We start from the raw sequence: 25,045 nt of genomic DNA, 5'->3' as shown, positions 1-25,045 counted from the left end.
ACACACGCCCTGGCTTGTAGTAAATATGTAATCAAAGAGGGTGTGGGCCAATAGTGCAGGAAAAGAGTAATCCAGATTCAGATTATGTACTCAGACGTGTTCCCTGACACATGTTTTACACATAAATGCTCAGATGTTTTAACGCTGCTCATATGAATGCTCAGGAATTGCTTATCAGTGCATAAGTGCGTCATAGTTTACAGTCTAAGAGATTCCAAATATGTTAAACATCTCGCTCAGAGTGTGTTAATGCCCAGTCCCAAATTATCTGAGGGGCCTGAAAAACATCTAGCAGATCTGAAAAATATTTTGGTCACAGACAGTTTATTGATTTATAAAATATTAATAGCACTTTAAAATCAGTCCTGTGTTTAATCGGCAGCCAGTGCAGTGACCTGAGAACAGAAATGATGTGCTCTGTTTTCTTTGTTCTGTAAGAGTTCTTACTGCAGCTGCAGCTGCCTAACTGTGGACTTGGTAAGTCCAGTAAAGAGACCACTTCAGTAGTCTAGTCTATTGGGGATGAATGCATGAATTAGTTTTTCTAAGTCTGGTTGTGACACATAACTTTTAGAACTTTTATATGTTGCTGAGATGATAAAAGGCAGATTTTGTTATTGGCTTTTCTTTTTCATACTGCTAAAGTTCAGGTCTGAGTCCAGTATTACGCCTAGGTTTCTGACCTTGTCTTAGTTAAGCCCAACGGTGACCTCAAGTCTTTGCTCATTACTGCCAGACACAATCGCCTTTTGTTTTTGTTTAGTTGAACGAAGCTGTCCCTCATCCATTATTTACTGACTCTTAAGTAATTGTACAATGGGACTATAGTCATCTGGTGACAGAGCTAAATAGATCTGAGTGGCATCTGCATAAATATAATAGGGTATTTTATTATATTTAAGAATTTGCCCAAGTGATAACATGTGAAGTTTAAACAGTAGAGGCCCAAGAATGGATCCTTGTGGACCACCGCAAGTCAATGGTGTTCGTTTTGAGTCATAGTTACTGAAGCCTACACTTGGCCTTTGTAAAGATGACCCTGCTGGTCTAGTGTGTATAATTTTGTATTGTAAAAGCTGTGTTCAGAATTGTGTGCATTTTAAACTAGATGCTGCTACTAATTAGGACGTGTTTGCTGGCCTGCCTACCGGGCCAGGCTAGAAGAGGCATTTTTGCTTACTGACAGAGTCACTGAATGACTGACTCCCAATGTTGAAATGCACATGTGTGAGAAGGAACTTTTAGTTCACTCATATATCACAGAGACAACTTAAGGAGGTGCTACTATACCATCTGTTGTAAAAAATCTGTTTGTGAAAATATTGTTCCGACCTGGAACCAAAGAACCTTAGGTTCTTTCAGCGCGAACCATGGCTGAATAATAGGAAATAAGACAGGAACCCACTCTGTTTGTGTGTTTCTGGGGCTGTGTTTGTGCGTTGGCCAGAGCCTCGGCTCACTGTTGGTTTGTTCACAAGCTCAGCAGGACAGCTTGGAACTCAGCAACATTTACACATGTATTATATCTCACAGAGTGAGGAGGACTGCTGAATTTGTCTTATTTCATGTGAGTGTGTGTCTTTGGTGTGGAGACATTTTGTGGCGTTCGTGTGTGTCTAAAACTTCATATAGCTGTGCACAGCCACATTAAACTTCATGTGTTTTACTCTAAAAAGTTACATTAAATAAATGAGTAAATTTGTTCTTTGGTGATAGACCATCTAGTATTTATTGTTAAATACAAATGAAGAAAAACACTGATGCTGCTGTTATATATTATGGCAAAACTTTGTGCTCCTTTTTTCATTTGTGCATTTATTAGTCCTGCCCTCCATATTTTCTGTACAACACAATCACATAATTAATAACCACACGTAAACAAAGACATTGATATGAAGCACCATAGCTTAACCAGACCTTCCAATGACAAGGGTATGTATTTTGGGCTTTCCTGTTTTAGAACTGCCAAAAGCACCTCTGTGACAAATGATATATGGCTAATGTCTGTCCAGCACAAAGGCTTATTTAGTTTCTCTTTGCTCTTGTTTCTTTTGGACATCCATATTGGGATGTATTGTGAAGGAGGCCGATTAAAATTTTTGTGATGTCTCATAAATCCAGTAGATGGCAGTACAAGTCTTACCACAGTTATGTTTCTCTGCATGTAGAAGCCACTGCAAAATTAAGATTCTTTCTCCAAGAAGACAATATGTGCTTTGTGTTCCAACCAAGCATATGTTCACTTCCTCTGCCCAGCAGCTGTCACACACACTCTGTCAGTGTTCCTGGTTATGTCCTATGAAAGACGGCCTTTTAGTTGCATTAGCATGAATATTCAATTAGAAATAGCCAAATGGCAAAAATATTAACACCATGAAACCTGAACAAAGGGTGGGAAATGTTCAGCCCTGTGATTAGACTGACCATTAAGACTTCACTGAAAACTCACCCCAAAATCTGTCTCACTTGTGCCACTTACAGCTCAGTTACAGCACTGCTGAGTGTTGTGTGGACAGGACATGGACCAAATGTCACTTTGGCCCAGATCAGTTTTACAGCACTCCTGATATCGGGCTCATATAAGCTGGACATGTAACTGAGTTGAGGCAGTCAGACTCATTCTGAGCCAACCCTGATATTCAAGGCCCAATGTACATTACAACCTGGAACCGTTTTTACCTCAGTGAAACCCTTAGCAGTTACCATTGTCCTTTTTGTTTATGTTTTAAGGATATATTTAGCCACTTTAATTCTGTTATTTTGTTTTGGGTCAGTTTGATTGTAATACATTCTTCTAGTTTGTATGTTTTAGGGTCATATCGGTTTTGCCATGTAAAAATGTATAAATCTTTATAATATGCTCTATGGGTGATTAATCCAAGCAAATATAAACCACTTGAGATGTTTATTCCATGTTTATTTTTGTGCCATTGCCTTGTCTGAGCCATTATGGGATAAGCCTGATAGCAGGGCTGGTCAGGGATGATGCATTTCCTTTCTGAGCAGAATGGCATTCTTCTGACTTCCAGACATAGTGTGTTCCTGCGGAATTCCCAGGAGGAAGCTAGTGACATACAGCTGAGTGAGAAGAAGGCAGAAAAGAGGGAAGGAAATTATATGAAGCAGGGGATATTAAGAAATTAATATAGAGAGGTTATTTAAAAAACATACAGGCAGACTGTGTAGTAAATAGATGTGAGTGAGCAAGAAGTATAGCTAGTAGTGGATAAACAACTGCATTAACGTCTAGCAGTACAAATATGTTAGGGCTGAATGTGCTTTATTGTTGGTTTTCTTGGGCTCTTGTCATAAAACTCATTGAAATGGGTTGTTCTGTGGAGAATTTTCTCCATATATATTTGATGAGCCAAGACATGTGTGGTGTCTGAAGTTTGCTATTTAGTTCAGTAATGTTGATAGCAAGTAATGGTACATTGCATAATGTTTTATAGAAGTATCTCAACTGAAAACTGTAGGAGTAGCCAAGTCTTAATTCTCTATATAACTTCTCTCAAACACCGGCAGCAACATTTTTTTTAGAATACTTAACATAGAACACGAGTTGAGGCAAATGTGTGAGGTTTGCCAATTATTACTAGCTAGCATATACATAAGTTATGTAAGTTTCTAGCGACATAAGTCTTGTTGCTCTAGTATAAAATTAAAGAAGCTCGTTTTGGGCTCTATGCACTGTCAGAAACAGGTACATTACTGTCACTGAAGGTACAAACAGTTTTGAAATAGGTTTTAATGGTACAGCAGTGGTTTTGAAGTCCAGCTGAGTTCACTAAAGGTAAATTACATTCTTTTCTCCACAATGAAAGTTGAATGCTTCTAAGTTTTAATAGAACTGTGTAAAATAAATTAATAAAGTATAAGTTCTATAGATGAACTTTGGCAAAAAACTTGAAAATCTACATTTAATAAAGAATGGTCTAACTATGTTCCTTAAATAAAGGTAATGAGTATGTATCTTAGAGGATACCACCACAGTGACAGGTTTTCTGAGTGTGTGTCATGGCTGTTGCACTATATTTGTGGTAAGAAGAAGATTGTGTAGATTTTTTGCCGATCTACTAGGCTGAGTGGGCATGTTAACAGAATTTAATAGAACCAGTTTCTTCTATGCAATTCCTCAATTCTGATTCTCATCCACTTAAATCTACTGCAAGTCCTTTTATCTTCCTGACCACAGAGACTTTAAGCAGGCCAGAACCTTATTGATTTTACCTTCCTTCCCGCAGCAGCCTTAGCCAAACCTTCAGACAAGAAACAAGGAGTTTTTTCCATAACTCATCTGGCAGATTAGCAGATTTATTGTAGCTTCAAAACACTATGGCCCTGCAGTGCTAGTGAAAGCTGACTGCACTGTAGCTGAGTCCCTGCACTATCAGCAGTTCCTGTGGCTCTTCCTCTGAAGTAGCCTGGCTCTGGTTCAGTTGTTTTTCTAATGTAGCGCTTGGCTGGTGCTTCCCGCTTGTTCCTTGAGCTTCCCCTCTTCTGGTTGTTGCAGTAGGGCAATGGGACATGCCTGAAGTTTGGAGGTTATGGCACACTTGCTAAGGCTGCGTCACTATTGTACACTCCCATAACAGCCAAGAACACAATCAGGAAAATCCTAGCTGTGTATCGTAAACCTGCACTGAAAGGAAAGAACCCACTGAGATGTTCCTACCAGGTATGGAAAATTTTGAGTGCATATTCTACAGGCATAGCAGATGAGCAACAACTTCTGTCTACTTTGGGACACTATCACTTGCTAGGACAAATTGGAAATAATTATTCTTGTTATGGAGCCAACATCTTCACAAAGGAATGTCCCAGGACTTTGGATCTCCCACTGCCTGGAAGGCGCATCTTTGTCCACCTTTCTTTGATTTTAAGAGAGCCTTTTGATCCCATTTGGTTCTTTTTATCTAGATTTTTTTCTAAGGGAGGGGAACACACGGAGGAAATGGAGCTACGCTGGATATTTTTGGTCCCTATTCATCTACAGGAAGACCGGCTTCGGACTTGCTCTTTCACAAATACTTTCTCCACTTGCCCATTCTCTTCTCCCTGCTGAGTAATTTTCTTTCTTTTTTATACCCACTACACTGAGCTTCTGCTGATGGCCAGTGATGGATTGTCTGGGCTCTAGTCTCAAGAAGTCCCGTCTACGGCGTACTGCCTCCGGTAGGTGATCAATACAATGATGACCAACACCATACCTTTGATACTGGCTCTTACCCTGACCTTAAGAATGAACAGAATTGCGATCACGACTAACAGACTGGAGTAATCAGAAGAAGAGGCAGAGGCACACGAAGTTTGACACCTGTGCAAAATAGCAACATAGATGTTGCGCTCAAACTAAAGCACCTATAAACCTACAACTGGATAATTCCTAATACACTATGGGCAGTGGTTTAAGGAAAATGAGACGTCGTCAGAAGTATTGGTTTTGGCGAACTAAAGGTAACCACCTGTTTACATCGCATCCATTAAGATGCGATGGCTCTGCTGCATCTTTGTTGAATTTATTGCATAACAGTACACTCACACACTCTCTTAATGTTTTGTGCCAATGAGGCAAGTTGGCCGAGCGGTCAGGCATCTGTGATTTCGAAGAAGCCTTAAGCCACATTTAAGAAGAGGTCTATTTTGACAATCTGGTGTTTGGGTAACAAGAAGAGGCTAACCTGAAGAACGTGGACATAGAAAAACACAGGAATGTTGTAAGCTTTACTAGGTGAAGGTCTATTAAGCAAAGAAAAACCTTTGGAGTAAAATGCAGCCCTCATTATTTTTCTTGTGCATTTACAAATGTTTCTGCAACTGTTGGCAATTGTGGGTGTTCAGATTTTTAAAATAAATAAATAAATAAATAAATAAATAATGGTTTCATCAATGTCGTTACCACAGTGGACTTACTATTAGGTTGTTGCTTTAAGGACATCATAGTAGGGACATTTTTGAGTATAAATATACATTTCTGAGTATACTGTATATCACATCACATTATTAACACTTTATTGTAGTTATAAACATTCGTTAAGCTGTATGGTAAGAACGCTGAAGATACTGAATTGGAAAATGTTATATTTTCTTTGGATTTCTGTGAATGCACGGAACTTAGATAAGGCTGCTGTCACACTTGTCACTGTGTACTTTGGCTGACATGTACAGTAGGTTTAATTAGTTTTGAGGGGTGTGGCTAGATCACTGACCAGAAATATTAATTTAAATGTTTGGATTTTAAGTGTATAGATGTTGTTTTGTAATTCAATAACTTATATTTATGCATTTGAAGATTGATATGAAAATAGTGGGATGTTAATTTGCCTGATAAACTTAAATAAATAAAGAAAATGTAGCAACAATTGTGCATGTTTTAATGTGCTAATAACATGCTGTTTGTGCAATATGAAATAAAATATGAACATCTAAAAAATCCCCTTCTACAACCCAAAATTGCCCACAGTTACAGGAACACCCCCTTATAAATGTGAAAGTACATGTAAATTTTGTGTGCACACTTGTCAGACTGGCTCTAGTAGAAAAGTCACATTTCACGCTCTTTCTCTCTCCTCACAATCTTTAGAATTCTGAGCTCAGACTCTAGTGGTTTGTTTACAGGGAAATATTCTTTGGTTTTACTCAAGCCCACCTTTTTTTTAAGCTTAAGGAAGACTACACTAGTTTACATATCCAGCAGCCAGTGATCCCTTTGGGAACTGTTACAGGTGGCTGGCAATGTCAGGTATCTGGCTCACTTTTGCACCAATACTAATGAAAATGTTTTGCTTATATACTTGTGAATGTATAAAATAAGCTGGATGTTGCTTATGAAAGGGATGCTGTGCTGAGCTGTGATTTCTTTTATTTATTTATTTTTCTTTTAATTCTTACTGTTACTCTTTGAACTTTGCAACAGGATGTGCTTATGGCTGCTTTTAATGAGGCCCTCAGTCACAATGTCTATTAGTATGTTTTTTTTGCTGAGTTGATGCAGTCTGTTATATGCCTTGGTTAACTATGTGTGCTTTTCATCAAACCAGTCTCACTGGTTAAAATGTGCTTTTAATCCTTAGGATAATAAATCCTTAGGATTATTATGAAAAAATCTCTTTAGCAGTGCATTTGCACATTACTTTTGGGATCTGGAGCCACCCAACTCTCAAACTGTGAAGTGAAACAACCCAGTCGGTTTTTCTGTGAATTTTTTACTGGCCCTTCTTAATGTCTTATTAATGTCTCCAGTCACAGGCCCAGACATGTGAGAGTTCAAAAGTGTGGTTAAACAGGGTAAAATCAACCCAATTGTAGAGAAATAAGGGTACTGAGCAAAGACTGCAAAAATAGGAATGAAGAAGAAATCAAATTGAGTAAAGAAAATTTGAGAAAAAATTTCTGGGCTCTTATGCTGAAGTCAGCTGTGGCTCATTCTCGTTTACAGAGTCAGGTGCTGAAACCTTTGATTCTGAACAGGGTTGTTCATGGGGACAAAGCTGTTCTTATGGTATTTTAATTAAAGCATATCACAGATATTTCATTAAGATCCCAGAATGGTGTTAATTGTGTTTAATCTTTGTTAGTTTGTGGACAAACTGATCATTCTGTCCAAAAAGGTGAAATAGGTCCAATCTGTTCTATTAATGCTTATTTTCTGAGACACTGAGATTGATAGCACTGATTCAACAGCAGCATAAACAGAATGCTCATTAAAGCAAAACATTTCAAATAGTTAGTAATTCTATATTTTATATAAATATTTATTTGGATTCTAGATTTCACTCAGACTGTTGTGCAGGGTATTTCATTGGGAATGAAAAGCTCTACTCCAGGTCAGAAAACTTGCGTTTGGATATGCACTGTGCATTTGTTCCTTTAAACTCTTTTGCATAAAAGGCATAGAACACTTAAGGTTTTGTCTTGTATAAAGTAACGTGTCTGAAGCACATACTTTAAGTTGAACCTGCAACCAAATCACATTGTTTTTACTGTAGTAGTTTTCACATTGATACTGGTGCTATTTTAGAAAACAAGCAGTGACTGTTTCTGTTCTGTGTTAATAAAATCTTGTGTTTACTGTAGGTGTTGTAGTTGTACAGCCCCATTCACTACAGGAAGGAAAAGGTGGGGACTCTTTTTTCGGCATATGCCCATTCTCTATCCATACCTATTGTGTCCTTATGCCCTTTATCCATTGCGTTGTTTAGTGTGGGCCACATATTAAATAAAATAAAACATGTTCATAGATGATGTCATATGATAAAGTTGAAGATGATGTTATGGTTAACCATCACTGAGAGAGAGAGAGTGTAACATCTCATCAGAGTGATCTGTTTTTATCCTCTTCCAAAACCTGCAAATTAGAAATAACAGCATGCACACGGTTATTTATGCACACAGTTACACACGTGTAACTAGATATAAATAGCTATAATCAAAACCTGAAAATAAGCTAAAAATAAAAGCCATACTTTAATTACTCAAGACAAAGAAGAAATGTTGTTTTTTTGCTTTGAAATAAATAGGAGAAATGGATATCGTAAGCATCAGTCCAAAATAAGTCCCTCGCAAATTGAATGAATGAAAATAAATAAGGTCACAAAGTTTTGCACTGTACTAGGACCATCTTTAATTTCATCCATTCATGTTCCTTTACCATTTCTTCCTGTTCTTGGACACTGTGTGTCCATAATCATCGCATAACAGGCATGAACACACCCTGGACAGGGTGCCAGTATATTAAAGGCATCACACACTCTTGCAGTCACTCTTACACATACATTTAGACACTTTTACACAGCCAGTCCTTCTACCAGTGTGTTTTTAGATTGTGGGAGGAAACCAGAGCACCCAGAGGAAACCCACACAGACAGGAGGAGATCACACCACACCCCACACAGGCTGTCACCATATGTGGGGGTTTGCACCCACAATCCCAGGACCCGCTCTGTGACAGCAACAATAACAATTGTGCCACTTTGCCAGCCCGTCTTTAATTGAGTTACTTTCAGTCTTTAAGTGCATGTTAAATATGCATATGTTGGGTAATATTTCAGAGAAATGTAAATATAAAACTAATAATAAGAGAAAGAGCCCTACTTTATAGATTGGAACTCTTAAAAACCATGCAAGACCTACCAGAGCACTTAACAGACCAACACATGAAGAGTGCTTGAAGCGTTCCATTTGAGAGACTGGAAAAAGTCCACGTTTGTTTCTGTGCATCCTTTCTCTGTGTGAAGTCAACTCAGTTCTGAAAGGATGTCCAGCTATAACGAAGCTAATGAGAAAGGAAATAGACAAAAAATTGCCAATAAAAGAAGAGGCTGGTGTTCTTTGGTATGTGGCAAAAGATCACTGCACATTCCTGTGGAAAATGGAAGTTTGTGAAACAAAGAATGGACAGGAAAACACTGAAAAAATGGTGTTATTTAGTCTTTTGAGTGCATGCCTCATGCTTGAATGTATGGCTGGAAATAATTAAGTAAATGACTGGTGGTCTCTCCTTCACAGTGCTGCATATTTAGTTGTGCACTGTGCTTCCAAATATGGCAATGCACGTACACATATACATTCACGTATCCCGTCTTGCTGCATACCACCACGTTCTTGTGCTGTAATTACAGAAAGATTTTAGAAGCGTCATGTATGTGAACCTGTTTAGTGAAACAGGCACAAGATCTCAGAAAGAATGTAATGCATGTGAAGTCTGCTTTAACTCTAGATGTGAGATTAATTGTCTCAACTTGAAGGCTTGGGATCTGTGATATCTGATGTGATGCTCTAGCTAAGCAATAACACAGATGTTCCAGCAGAGGTCAGAAGCACTATGACAAGTATGTGACTCATATTCTGTCAGTGCCAGATCTGCAGTTATTCACTCTGTTCCATGAAGGCTCATCACAAAAGAATGTTTCAGTCACTTTGTCAAAGGGAGGTGGTCAGTGTCTAGACTGCAGGTATGTTTCATATTTATATTTGCTCGTTTTTCTTGTTTAGGGAGGCATTTGTTATAGAGCTTTAGACAATATACTAGTGTGGTGATTATGTTGTGTATGACCAGCAGCATATTTTATTTTATTTTCAAAATATATCTCATGATATATTGTTATAAAACATGCAAGTTCCCTCTGAGTTATACAGAGTTTCACCTTTTTTATTCTGTCATGACCCATCATGTTTGTGTGTGCATATAGAGGGTTAATTTGCAAATAGCTGTCTGTCTGTGACTGAATCTAAAGATATGAGCTTGTGATACGGAAACAGCATTATTATAAACATCTGCCCAGTCAGACCTTTTCCTCTTCTGTGAGTGAAGGTGAAATATTTGAGTGCAGTTCTGGTGTCAGCTCTGTTCTTTTCCACTGGGTTTGTGTATTGATTTTGACCGGACTGCGTTGGCTGCCTGTGGGGAACAATATCATCTGCCTTTTGGTCCTCTCACCCATACAGATCTGTCAGAGAGACCAGTACAATTGTGTGTGTGTGTGTGTGTGTGTGTGTGTGTTCCAAGTCTACGTGCATGTTTGTAACCCTGCCACTGAAAGAAATAAACATGTACTCCAAAATAATAACTTTACAGAAGACTAAAGCCTTTTTATGTTAAAGTTAATGCATCATGAAATAATTCATCATGAAGTGTATACATAATGTGAAAGACAGCAGCTGAAAAAGAAAAATGCTTATCGAATTTTCCAATGATTTTGTGTATGCCACTGTGCTAAAGGATGCTTTGGCTGGGTTTACATGGCTTGTGGCAAACACATGCTCAGATTCAGCCTCCAGCTCGGCAGTGTCATGTGGTCTGGGGGACAAATAGCTAGATGGTTAATAATTGGTTGGAAATAGAATTAGGGGAAGAATGTTACATTTTATGTCAGCACAGGCACACATTCTTTACAGTTCCTGTACAGTTATAGTTTTGCCAAAAATACCTTGTGTAATGTGTATTAGACTGTTTATAGACTGATATGATGTTCCTTACCCTGCTAGTCAAATTATGGAGCACATCTGGCTGTTGGGCTTATGAACAAAGCCAATGACCACATTCTTCATGGGTCATCCATCAGGGGTTTTGTTTTTGTTTATTCATCTATTTATTGCTGAAAAGGTCATGAGGGTGAGCAAACAAAAACAAGCTTTTGGCATAACAGTGGAAATTTGCTTTGAAAAGAAGTCAGCTAATAAATATAGGGTACTTTGTTGCTTCTGTTATGTCTCAACTCTCCTGCCCCAGCATCTGTTTAAGGGCGGCATGGTGGCACAGCAGGTGTGTCGCAATCACACAGCTACAGGGACCTGGAGGTTGTAAGTTTGTGTCCCTCTCCGGGTGACTGTCTGTGAGGAGTTTGGTGTGTTCTCAATCTGATAGAGTGTGTCCTCCGGGTGCTTCGGTTTCCTCCCACAGTCCCACAAAAACACACGTTGGTAGGTGGATTGGTGACTCAAGTGTCCATAGGTGTGAGTGAATGTGTGTGTGTGTTGCCCTGGGAAGGACTGGCGCCCCCTCCAGGGTGTATTCCTGCCTTGTGCCCAGTGATTCTGGGTAGGCTCTGGACCCACCGTGACCCTGAACTGGATAAGCAGTTACGGACAATGAATGAATATATAGTTTATGTATTGTTTAAATATGTGCATTATAGCAATTTATATAGCAGTTTATATCCTGAGATTTTTTTATGACTTAAATGACACTGGCAGAAATTTAACAGCAGGAACACAGGGGCTGCCATGTCACTTTCAGCATTCTAAACAAGAGATAATATATATATATATATATATTATAGAGAGAGAGAGAGAGAGAGAGAGAGAGAGAGAGAGAGAGAGAGAGAGAGAGAGAGAGAGAGAGAGAGAGAGAGAGAGAGAGAGAGAGAGAGAGAGAGAGAGAGAGAGAGAGAGAGAGAGAGAGAATGTATGTGTGTTCATTAGCTTATACTCTAAAATTCTGAAACATCTCACCCCTCTCTGATGTGATTTATGCAGTGAAAATGAGATCAAATTCCAGGTGTCTGACCTCAGGTGCACAGGCCAGCCTGCTGGTCCTCTAAAGCTGTGGAAGAATGTGATCATCCAGAGCTGGAGATTGCCCTGCTGTCTTTGCATTGGAGTGTGAGCTGTTTGAGAAGTGTGGCAGGCTGCTGCAGTGGCCCCTGAGGGCCCCGTGATTGAGGAGTGTGAGCGGACTCTCTGTAGGCAGAGCAGTCACCACTGTGAAGGAGCAGGAGGTCAGGAGTCTGGAGGAAGCTGTGATTAATCGCACTCTTTAATGCCCTGCCTGCCTTGGGCTGTGTTTACCACCAACCCCCATCTTCCTTTTCTCCTTCTCTCTCTCTCTCTCTCTCTCTCTCTCTCTCTCTCTCTCTCTCTCTCTCTCTCTCTCTCTCTCTCTCTCTCTCTCTCTCTCTCTCTCCAATATAATAAGACTTCACCCTCTTGACAAAAACATTAAAACTGCAGTGAGGGCGCTCTGCTTGTTTCCAAGCATTGACAGGACAACAACCTTTGAGGTTTAGGGGAATTGTCTTGAATTTTATTTATCTTCTTAATGTAATCTTTAAACACACTGCATCTTCATTTGTTTCATATCAAAATCTTAAGAACAGTTAAGAGGCTCCATTTCATATATGGAACTATTCCACCGCATGAGTCTGGCTCGGCTCAGCACGGCTTGGCACACTTGAAGCTTGTTGCTTTAAATCTGGGGTGTCAAACCAGATCCACGGAGGGCCGTGTGGGTGCAGCTTTTCTTTCCAACCACGCAGAAGCCACACCTCATTCCACCTGTTTTTAATCATTGGATCTAATCAATAGATCTTGACTTTCAGTAGTGTGGGGCTTTTGCGTGGTTGGAAAGAACACCTGCACCCACGCGGCCTTCCGTGGATTTGGTTTGAGACCCCTGCTTTAAATGGATATTCTCCCATCTCGCAAAAACTAAAGCTTTAAATGCTGGCTATATGATGTTGATAGCTTTGGTGGTCTACCAGGTCAGACAAAGTTAATAGTTATTGCTGTATATTTATACATATTTAAAGTCCATTTTTGGAAACTGCTGTTTCTTCATTGGTCTTCTTCCTGTGAAAGTGTGTGTTTATACCTAATCTCTAACTGCTATGTAGACTGTACATATATTGTTTTGTTTTGTTTTTTCCTAGAGCAATAGATCGAAGTCGGTAACTTGATCAGAGAAGTAGTAAAATGATCTTAACATGAATGTATTTTCATGCAGCAAGATTGTTTAAAGATATTTTGGATAGTTTCGGTTTGTGAGTTTATTGTTTGTCACAGTGACAGGCAGTTTTCTAAAACATGAGAAATATTGTTGTGAGTTTTATATTTTGCAGTAACATTGTACAACTAGAGAGAATGAAATGTAAGGGATGGGTGTAAAGGAAAACACGATATAGTGTGAAGAGGAGGGGTGGGGTGCAGAAATAAAGGAGTGGCGACCGGAGAAAGAGGTCACAGTGATAACGCTGACTGTTTGAATTAGCATTGACATGAACAGACGGACTTCCTAGAGGCAGAAAGCTTGCTACATACTGGCAATTAGAGTTTAAAGAGGGGGGTACATGGCATCTACCAATCAAGGCCAACATTGTCACCTCAGGCTGACAGTGTGCAGTTCTGGGTCATTGAAGAGACTTGGAATTTTCCTGCAAGCCTCAGTTTAGGAAACCTCCAATCCCACCACACTTCAGAGTTAAAGAACTCCTAAAAGACTAATTAGTGAGGAACCAAAAAATGCACTTTACACAACCCTCCATCTGCAATTATGTGCAGATTTAACATTCCCAAAATGGTGATGTGAAAATGATGCAGTGCTTGGTCGTGGGACCTTGATCTTCATATGTTTTACAGAGATTGTCCCCGTCTGTGTGTTTTGTATGTTATTTTAATCTTAATTGCCCAAGTCTTAAATTTGGAAGTGGGAGATTTAATGTGCCTGATTACATACCATACTGATCTCCCTCCGTCCTCTAATCTGTGGCTGTGCTTAAATACGTGTTAGGGTTCAGTAATGGAGCACTGGGTAGTTTCAACCCAGGGCTGTTGGTCTCCAGAGCGGAAGCATGTGAACCATGGAGGTGGTTACTTAAGATGGTCAGCAATAACTCCTTTGCTAGCTTCACTCAGTGCTCTCTCTCTCTCTCTCTCTCTCTCTCTCTCTCTCACACACACACACACACCCCTCATGCCCCCCTTCCAAACTCCCTCCGGTTTCTGTCACATGGCCTGAATGCTCTCTGGTTGAGTCAGGGTCGTTTATGAGCTCTTTTGTATGATGGACACACCTCACAGCTCATGTCCAGCTTGTGCAACAACACAGTGAACATCCACTTATCAGACTCCCCCCACCAACCCACTCTTACGATGGCTTCTCTTTTTCATGCTTTCTACACGCTCACACACTCACTGTTTTATTCACTTTTTCCCTATCTTATTCACTATCTCTCTTCTCCTCACCCACTCTTCCCTTTCTTCCTCTGCTTCTCTTTCCTCTGTCACCCTCATCCTTACTTCTTAATATGACTCATTACCTTTCTTACTCTTCCCGTTCTGTCACTTTTCATGCTCTCTCTCTCTCTCTCTCTCTCTCTCTCAATAGTTCTTCTTCTGCCCTCTTGCCTTCTGTGTTACTGGCTCAATCATCCATCAGCAACCCCCCCCCCTTCTGTGTCTCATAGACCCTATGTGTGTGTGTGTGTGTGTGTGTGTGTGTGTGTGTGTGCCAACACCCCCTTCTCTATCTGCTTGTAATAGAGGGAGCAGATGAGAGCCTTGGGTTTCCTCCCTGTTTGTTGGTCCTCTCTACAGCAGCACAATAGGGCTGATTGTCCATGCAACACACACACACTCTGGCACCCAGAGAAAGAGGGTTTGACACGGGTGGTGAGTGAGTCGCCTTCACAGCCATATGCTCTCTCTCCTCTGGAATGTGGCTATATTCATATGTTACCATTGAGAGAGTGGGAGAGAAAGACACTGTGAGAGAGAGGGGGGGGGGGGAGAAGGAGAGGTCTAAGGACTAGAGAGTGGGTGAGGGAGTGAGGAGGGGGAGGAGGTGGAGAGAGGGAGAGAAGGGTCTATGGATCGGAGAGGGTGAATGAGGGGGGAGAAGGAGGAGAGAACTAGAGAGAGTGAGGGCGAGAGCGAGCGAGCGAGGGGGAAGGAAAAGGAAGATGCAGTGAGAACAGCAGCAGTACAGAGAGGGCGAGGACGAGAGGGAGGTTCGCGACGAGGCTTTTCATTCTGCTTTGACTGCTCTGGATAAGGACAAGCACTCCACTCATTCACACACACACACACAAACACATCCAGCTGTCGTCGAGATTAGAGACGGACATCTGTCAGGTCAGTGTGTATTATATTTTCCCCCTTCTCTCACGCCCAGCTGTGTGGTTTAGCAGGTCGGGGTGGGCTCTGATGAGTGGGGCTGTGGCTGAGAGTGGCTACATGTAACATTACTGTAGTTCTGTCTGGTTTTGTGACAGTCATCTTTAGATTTTTTTTTTAATGAAATGAAAGTTTTTGGTCTGTGTCTTTTTTTTTTATTGTGAGATTCAGGCTGATAACAAAGGGAGGGACACCTCTAGAAACAGCAGACTGCACATGCAGAAGGGTGAACGAGATGTAAGGGCAGAGTGTGAAAGGGATAGGGAGAGAGGTGGGGGGTCAGCCAGCAATAATGGAAGACTTTAGATGGGTCAGGATCATTCATGGTGGATTTGGTGTGGTCTGATTAGATTCTGTGCAAGTGAGTGTGTGTGTGGGAGAGAGAGAGAGAGAGAGACTCAGAATGAAACAGAGAGAGCGAGTGTGAATGTGTTAGCATGGTTGTCACCTTGCAGCTACCAGATTAGCGTGTCTGTAACGAAGACCAGGGGGAGCGTTAAGACTCTCATTAATGTGCAAAACCACACACTCACTCAGATATCGCCAGTGCAAGCTTTAACTTGTGAATATAAAACTCTGTACATTTTCTATTTTATTATTTACACTTTCTAATACTATAAAAGCTGTTAGGAGTTAAAACACCAGGTGATTGCATTTCAAAATAAGTGTTCTCTTAACACAGAGAGAAGTAAAGCTTTATTAGAGTTTAAAGTAAAGGTAGAGATGTTCCGATCTAGTCCTAGAGTGCCAGTTTAGCAATCTCTCTATTCAGATAAAAATACTGAATTTCATGCATTGATATCTGAATGATTACTCTAAGATGAGCAAACCAGGTATACAAATATAGCCTTCGGAATTTTTTGTGCATGCTACTGGGGGAAAAAAACACCTGCTAAGCATATGGATAAAGAATGGCATAGGCATGTCATAGGATCTGTGAAACTATATTTAATTAATAATGGCTCTTCTGAAAAATAACATTGGAGGGAGCCTACAGTTTACTTCTACAAAACCTCACTACTTGGAATCACTGGGTGTTCCCCTTTGCCTTGTCTTACCCCATTTACTTATTTATAACTGCTGACATGTTAATGTTAACTTTTTTTCAAAGACAGATTACTATTATGTTGGGAATAATGATTTTCTATGTTTAAAAAAAATCATGCGTCAGTCTGCGCTGTCCATGTATAGAAATACAGTTACAGAAACATTTATTTAGTGATTTTACAGAATACACATACATTTGCCTACAGCGGTAGCTCTGCTTATAAGGAATTAGTCAACCTGCACTGCTTCTTGAATGAAGCACAGGGCAGCCAATCAGAACACAAACCCACTTTTCATAGAAAAAGAACCTGTTTTTGTGTTCTGTGATGACACTGTGATGGCAGTACATAACTTGCATAGAAATTGCAAATAAATTACTCTAATACATTTTAATGCAGGGTATTTGATTGTGTTCTGAGTGGAACATTTCGGTCTTCCTTAAAATAAGAACTCATTCTCATTCAGTTTGTGTGTTCCACTAATGATGACCTCACTTCCACAATGTGACTTTAAAAATAGTCAGGCAGAATGATAATGTAGGAACATAACAATAAGGCTTTGAAAGTAGATTCTCAAGTATTAAAATTGTCCACTTACTTTCTTTCCTTATTATTGGACAGATTTATTCTTCAAGAAGGCATTTTAAATTAAAAGTGATGTGATGTTATGTGGGGATCCTGCAGAGAATGAGAAGCAAGAAGCAGTGGAGTTAATGTATTTATTGACTTCTTGTCTCTTCTATGAAGAACATACAGCTTAGGAGTGAAAGCAGAAGTGTCTTTGTGGGAAGAGAGTCAAACTGGAAATGAGAAGTGCGTTTAGAAAACGAAGCAAATTAACACGTGCAACATAAGTGACCCCCAACCTCCTTCCTATTGCTCTGTTTCTATTTTCCTCATTTATATATTATGTATGCAAGCTATATTTTCATTTCTAAAGCAATAGATTTGTTGAGTCTTTTAAATATAGAGAACTGTCATGCGATATGCAACAAAAATGATGCTGAATATCAGCACATAGAGGACTTCCTTTCTCCACTTCTTTCTTTTAAACAACTGGGACTGTACACAAGTTTTTACCTGAGGTTCAGAAACATATGACAGGCTTTTATTCCATTTAATTATTAGTTTGACTGAGGACCACTGATGACACAGAGCAGAAAGTCACTTAATGCTATTTAATGTGAACAGGGGGCTGCTGTTGTCAAAAGGCTAAAGGAGCAAGCTTGGAGAAGAAAGGTTGCTGATTCAACTCTTTCTCCTCCCTCAACATTCATGAATTACCCTGGAACAGTGATAATAATAATAAAAAAAAAGTTAGTTCATTCACCCAAGGCTGAGTATGTTGAGTCAGTAGGCAGCATATTAATAGAAATTTTCTATAGCAGCTTTCAGTGATGTGGCTTCTAGAGGCAATAGTTACTTCAGGTGTCTGCTTCCTGCCACCACCTTATTCTGTATCAATATTTCTTTACAACAGAGTAATTCAAATCTAACCTCTCTGAATGGCTGTTACATTTAGCAGTAATTGTGCAGGATATTTATGTGCACTTTAGTTTGTACTGATGGAGCATTTCAGTGCAGTCAGAGCCAAATAAATAAATAACTTTATAATTTCCTCTCATGTAACGTGACTTCTGTCTTTCAACATTTACACGTCTGTGTAAGGTTCCCTTTGGTATTAATTACAGGAAGCAGAACATAAAAATGACCCATACCACACTTCTAATTCACACTTCAATTTAAAAGTCATTGAATGACATTGATATGAGGTATATGTACTGATTTGATCAGGACCACCAAACACTGCTTCAGGACCATTTTAATGGCTGCTGTCAGCTGTAATTGTTTTCACAATTGGTTGTAGCAGACATTGCATGAGAATCTGACTGTCTTGTGGTGAGTAGCTGTAGCTGGGGGTGGGACAAGAATGGTCGACTTTAAGAATTCTTGCCATGCACAATACACTTTCATTATGTTCCTACACCTGTTCATCTTGTTACATGTGTGTTTTGTTTAGTTTTTTTATAGTTTGACAATGTATTAAAGATAATGATAATAATCACAATCTATTTATATAGCACTTTTAAAGAAACCAAAAATTCTATATCTTAATATCTATCATTCATCATTTCCACACCTGTAAGGGGCCATATTTTAATTTCTCACTCTCAGAATATCTCGAGTACTCTCATTATACCTTCATTTTTCCGTAAAGCTAATGAAGTTCATGTCAACTGACATATACACCTATAAAATGATATTCCCCCAAGAAGTTGTTGTTGTAAAGATGCTTGTTCAGCTAAAAAGTGTTATGACAACTGATCTTTTTGCTTCTTGGTTGGTGTCATTAACGCCTACACTGAAGTGTTATTATGGTTACCAAAAGTAATAAGTCTTAAGATTAATCACCAACTGAAAAGGTCCACATTGTCAACAACCTTGTATGGAGTTCTGTAAATAAACTATCCTGTGCTGGCTGGAGCTCAGCCCATTTCTCAGCACTCTGGTAAATTAGAAGGACCAAGGCCAGCATAAGGCCAGTGCTGCATTCGCAGACTGAGAAAATGCAAGTCTGTGTTCCCAACACAAAGGGAAACCGGAAACTTTAATTACTTAAATAAATGAGCATACCTCCTATTGAATTATTGTGAGAAAGGATTTAGTTTTTGGAACAATAATTACATCAATTATATGAACACTCATTTAACTGACAATCAATGCATGAATAATACAGATATTCATTTTTTACATTTTGTCTTTAGTCTCTCTTTACTGTACTCCAGAGCTTGACACATGGTACCACTCTGCATGTTTATTGCAGTATACATTTAAACTGACACTTTAATTGCGTTGTTAGGATGGCCCTCTTGCTGTTGCTAATGTCTTTCAGCTACTGTTACAGTGTTTGGCAGTTAATGTTCTTCTCCAAATCTCTTGAGCTTTCAAGTAGAAGTTTGGAATTAAGCAGTGACTAGCTTTACGTGTCTCAGTGGAAGGTTTATTTACCATTTATCCTTCCATCTTGCTAGAGTCTTGTGATTTGGGGAGTCCAAATTTTGTTTCTACTGGGTCAAAACTAAACTATTGTACTGTTAATATGATGCTTGTAGTTATTTAATGTAATTGCAGCATGTTAATGGAGTTTTGAGTTGAATACACATTGTCTGTATTATTTTGTTTTATATTAAATATATAATTTTTACTCACTTACTATAAAACTCTGGCTTAGTCTCAGATAAAGGTCTTTGTCCTGCAATCCTTCTAAAGTATGGGTCAACAGCATGCATACCAATAAGCATACCTGAAGGTGCTGTTTTTTTGTGCATGAATGTAGGACAGACTCATTGTGGCCTTAACATGAAGTAAGATATTATCTCTAAATTGAGGCCAGTGGCATTTTCAGAAAGTTTCTGTGGTCTCTCCAGTGGAGGTGTTTTCTTTTCTTTTTTAGAATCAGTCTGTTCATTGGTAGGGGTTTAGAGTGACCAAACAGCATTCAGTACAATTAGTAAACCTTTTATAATGCTGTAAGATACAGGAAGGTTTCAGTTATAATTCATTTGTGATGTGTGATTAAGTAAAATGCTTTAGATGCTGGCTCAATACAGTGTAGTTTGTATTGGTTAACATAATAACAATGCTCTGTTGTGAGTGTCATTCAGACCACCTTCCTCTTGTAGTGACATCACAGCACTGGAAGGGGAGGTAGGTGGTTAGTCACACATTCTCACACATACAGAACACTTGCTAGAGCCAAACTGGCTGCTGAAAGATAGAACTGTAGTTCTTGAGAAATTCTGCAATGCAGATTGTATTTCCTGATGGCACAACGGCTGAAAAGTACACCTTTTGAGCAAGATGCCTAGGCGTGTGAGTAGGAACCAAAGGAGGGAAAGCCATTTACGGTGGAGAAAAAGCCTATCAGGTAGTTCAATCTTTCACTACCCTTTTACAGTTTGAATTGCAGTATCAATTTTTATCACTACACTCAGAAACGAAAAGCAGAAGTTAGGGTGTTTATGTGTTTGATTTGTTCCTCTGATATTTGGTTTAGATGTGTTGTAAATGTGTAACTTAACCAGAAAAAAATTTGACACAGTTTACAAACTTGTGGCACCTTTTACCTTCTTACTCAATCCAGCTCCAGTTCAACCGGATTGAGTGTTTACTGGGTAGCTGTTTCTTTACACCATGTCCAAAATTATGGGCAGTGTTTATCCAACTTTTCTTCCCTAAACAAGGGTACTAACTGGGAGTTTGCTTTGGCTTTGCTGCCTTAATCTTATGAAAGCTTTACACCAAATATGGAAACATCTCTGTAAGAGCTTATACATTCAATCATGAGCATTTCTCTCATGTACCTCCGGCAAAGGGTTTTGAATGGTGCTTCATTTCATCAGAGAACATAGTTCCACTGATTGACAGCCTAAAGCTTGTCTCACTATGTCGACAGTTGGCATCTTGGTGATTCTCTGGAGGTTCTTTTCTTTTAAATGGCTGTGTGAGGAGTGGATGCAGTTCAGATATATTCACTGATTAGGAAGAGTGTTAGCAAACATTTGATTATAAATGGCGTGTGTGTGCTGTGAGAGTGGCACAGAACCCATGAGCTTATTTGTGACCACTGGCAGCGCTTTTATTTATGACTAATTTCTTTAGCAACCGCAGCATTTACAAACAGAACACTATGGCTTCCAGAGGAAAGTCTAAACCACTCATAAATGCTTATGTCAACAGTGATGTTTCTCTCACATTAGGCCACTTAAAACCAGGGATATCATCATGACCTCACAAACTTGCCTCTAATGCGTCTTGGCTCCTGGCTGCCATGGCAACACATATCAATGGTAACTGTCATGTTGCCCCCACTCACCTCCTCAATTCCAAGGCATAGTTTTTTATTAATATTTATTTATTCATTTATTTATTTTATTGGGATTTAAAAAAAATAACATGATCAAACAGGCTATAATGGCAAGTTAAGAATGAAATTGATTCTCAAACACACACACACACACACACACACACACACACACACATAGATTTAGCCAGAACAAGGTCATTTTCTATTTTCTGCTTTGTTTTCGCTTGGTACCGAGTTGGTTTTCCACTTTGCACACACGCATACTGTCCTGAAGTGTAGCTGTATGATGTTGCAAAACACTCTCTAACAGGAACTGCAGGCTTTGGAAATGTCAAATGTAACAATTGTTGTGTACAGTTTTTTTGTGTATTGGGAGTGAACATAGCTCTGCACTTTCCATAACAGATCAGTAGAACTTCTCTGTTCTTTGTTGCACCTCTCATTCACCAAGGAGTGTTTGAACCTCTTCAAAAGATCACAGCGTAATTTTATAAGCTGACTGAAAGAGAGTCTGATTGAAGAGTCTGATTGAAGAGTCTGATTAAAAACAAATGTTGTCACTACCATAGCTTGGGGATATTACAGACGGCTTGTTTGTGCTGTGCGCCTGCATTTGGCCAAGTAGAAACTCCAGGAGCAAGCAGGAACTAAACAAGTACCTGCTTCCAGCTTCCAGGTACCAGATTTGCTCAAGAGCTGAGCAGAGCCAAGCTGAGTCAAGTAGGTATCATGCAGCGAAAGCATGCCAGAAGAGTACTGTACAAAAGTCAGAGACCATCATTCCTTCCTTGTCCAAGCACACATTCATTCATTGTCTGTAACCATTTATCCAGTTCAGGGTCGCGGTGGGTCCAGGGCCTACCCGGGATCACTGGGCTCAAGGCAGGAACACACCCTGGAGTGGGTGACAGTTCTTCACAGGGCGTTACTCACACACTCACACCTATGGACACATTTGAGCCACCCATCGACCTACCAACGTGTGTTTTTGGACTGTGGGAGGAAACCAGAGCACCCAGAGGAAACCCCCACAGACACAGGGAGAATACACCCAACTCCTCACAGACAGTCACCCGGAGCTTGTGCCAGTTTTATAAAATTGGAAGATTATTTTTTTTAAATACAGAGAAAATGAGGCTAATAACAAACCTGGATTGTGTTATGGAAAGTTTGTATTATGAAAAGTAGCAAATGCCATCAAATTCCAAATCTGAACTATGGAAACTAGGCCTTGTTTAGCTGGTCTGCCCTTGGCTGCATAGCATCACTCATAAAGGTGTCGTTGTTTACATTAGGTTTTTCATTTATGTGCTATTGTAATACATGAAACTGTAGGGAAGAGCTAATGTAGAAATGGAAAGAAAAAGTATCTCAGTATTAAGATTTATAAAGGTTTTGTGTGACTTTATTTCATTTTGTTTCATTTTAACAAATTTGTACACAACCTCTAAACCTGTAGTGACGTATGAGCAGTTTCATAAAGAGAAAACTGTTTTCCTATAACCAGTTGATCATGTATGTATGTATCTTTACACTTATATAGCGCCTTTCTAGACACCCAAGGACGCTTTACAATCCACACTGCTCAGAACACTCAATCCACACACACACTGGTGAGAAGCGGCAGCCAAACGCGCACAGCGTACTCTCAACCAGGAACGACCGTCCACCTGGAGGACTGCATCGGGCATTAGGGTTTCACCCAGGGCAGAGTGCCAATCCATATCTGGGCTCACACTCATTCACTCACACACCAGGACAGTTATTAGACAGAAGCCAATTCACCTACACTCCATGTTTTTGGACTGTGGGAGGAAACCGGAGTCCCCGGAGGAAACCCACGCAGACACGGGGAGAACATGGAAACTCCACCCATGCATACCTTTCTTCATTCATTCATTATCTGTAACTGCTTATCCAATTCAGGGTCGCAGTGGGTCAAGAGCCTACCTGGAATCATTTAGCGCAAGGCAGGAATACACCCAGGAGGGGGCGCCAGTCCTTCACAGGGCAACACAGACACACACACACACACACACACACATTCACTCACACACTCACACCTACGGACACTTTTGAGTTGCCAATCCACCTACCAACGTGTGTTTTTGGACTGTGGGAGGAAACCGGAGCACCTGGAGGAAACCCACGCGGACACGGGGAGAACACACCAACTCCTCACAGACAGTCACCCAGAGCAGGAATCGAACCCAAAACATCCAGGCCCCTGGAGCTGTGTGACTGCGACACTACCTGCTGAGCCACCGTGCCGCCCATCTTTCTTCATGTTTATCCCAAATAAAAACAAGGAAATGCTAGCATTTTAACTTGTGATTAGTCAGTCATTATTCAGACTCTGTTATGAGTCTGAAAGTATGTAAAGAGCTTGTCTGACCCGTGCACCGAAGCTGGGATTTTTCAGGTGGGACCAGGCTACCTCTCGAGTAGAGGATTTTGCTCCAGGACAGCTGAGTTTGGCAAACGCATCCATATCACTGTATATCGCCACACTGCTTTCCTTTGCAATAATATTTTAAGCAAAGATACAAATCCACATGAAATAACACAGCTTTGGCCAACCTGAGCTTTATTAGGTCTGCAGCTGTGGTAAGAGCCAGGTTTTTCAAATGCATGTTTCAACAAAGTTTCATTTCTGGTCACTCAGTCAGTAAGCAAAAAAAATGCCTCTTCTAGACAAGACCTTTAGGCGGTCTGACAAAAAAATATTCTCTCAAGTTCTTTGAAAAATATCAAGTATTATACATTAATAATGGAAAATTATGGTTTTATATTTAGTAGGGCCTGATATTCTGTGTAGTTCTGTTAAATATTTTATGTTCCCTGTTTTTCACGTTTTTCTTTTACTGACACAGCCAATGAATAGCTTGTGCTTAAGGACGGTTTTGATTGAAAATTAAACAATTTTCCAGTATTGTATATCTGAATCTTGTGGTGTTTAATAGCTTTGGAGGGAAGTGTTCGATTTATTTTTATTCCAACATTTCTGCCTGTGTGTATGTATGGGAGTAAGAGTGAGAGAGAGCACCAGACAGTATCAGTCAAGAGGAGGCCAGATGGCAGGTGGAGAAAACCCCACTTCAGTCCACAGATGGGAAAACGCACACAGGCACACACACACACATGCGCGGACGCACACAAACACCCTCCCCTCCTTTTCTGAACATGTGTGCTGTTCCATATAACTTAGCTTCCCTGTAGGTCAGCTTTTCAATAACTTTCATTGGACTTCATTACAATTTAATTGTGATGAGACAGTGATTTTCTTTGTTTGTGTCTGTGTAACTGTGTGTTTATACACCCAAGTGATGCTCCGTCTCTAATATTTTATTGGCACATTAAATTACTGTGAGATTGGGTTAGCTCTGTTGCCATGCTGCCCCAGATATTGCAGAATTAATTAGTGGTGGAGAGAAATTGCTTGGAATCAACTTTGCTTTTATTGTTCACTAAATGTAGGATTTACTTCTCTTGCATGTGCTCTGTTCGTGCAGCTGTCTTTGTCATTCCAAAGGCTTACACATAATCTAACTGTTCTGGAGTAAACTAATCCTCCTCTAGTTTGTTATCCACATTCATCCTTTCCTCTTTGGTCTCCTTTATATGGAAACTCTTTATCTCTCCTGTATAAAGCTCCTCATCCCGGTGCTTGTCTATTCCTCCTTTAACATCATTGTAATGCAGTCTCTGGTTTTACAGATTGCACCCTGAAGTAAATAAATAT

The 25,045-nt window shown here is 39.9% G+C and overlaps 1 protein-coding gene and 1 long non-coding RNA gene across 5 annotated transcripts in view; one reads left to right on the top strand and one right to left on the bottom strand.

Moving 5' to 3' along the window:
• fgd4a (FYVE, RhoGEF and PH domain containing 4a) overlaps window positions 1-25,045 on the top strand; it is a 66,385-nt gene that overhangs the window by 4,688 nt on the left and 36,652 nt on the right. The window contains exon 1 of one of the 4 annotated variants that reach the window (XM_066684242.1): window positions 15,215-15,348. The exons of 2 other annotated variants lie outside the window; for them this stretch is intronic. Coding sequence is in view for 1 of the 2 variants with exons in the window: in XM_066684238.1 (XP_066540335.1) it covers window positions 20,298-20,364 (67 nt within the window). In the remaining variant the exon portion in view is untranslated. Of the gene's footprint in view, window positions 1-15,214; window positions 15,349-20,191; window positions 20,365-25,045 lie in introns of those variants that run through there. One more of the 4 variants, XM_066684238.1, reaches the window with a different exon arrangement.
• LOC136709179 (uncharacterized) lies at window positions 2,942-17,129 on the bottom strand. The gene is made up of 3 exons (XR_010804456.1): window positions 17,035-17,129; window positions 9,133-9,274; window positions 2,942-3,078 (listed from the first exon to the last, which is right to left on the bottom strand). It is a non-coding gene; the product is annotated as an uncharacterized lncRNA (long non-coding RNA).

Source organism: Hoplias malabaricus, chromosome 11 (assembly GCF_029633855.1).
Source record: "Hoplias malabaricus isolate fHopMal1 chromosome 11, fHopMal1.hap1, whole genome shotgun sequence".
Taxonomy (NCBI): Eukaryota; Metazoa; Chordata; class Actinopteri; order Characiformes; family Erythrinidae; genus Hoplias; species Hoplias malabaricus.
The sequence above is the reverse complement of the archived record's forward strand: the minus strand, read 5'-3'. Positions and strand labels throughout refer to the sequence as shown.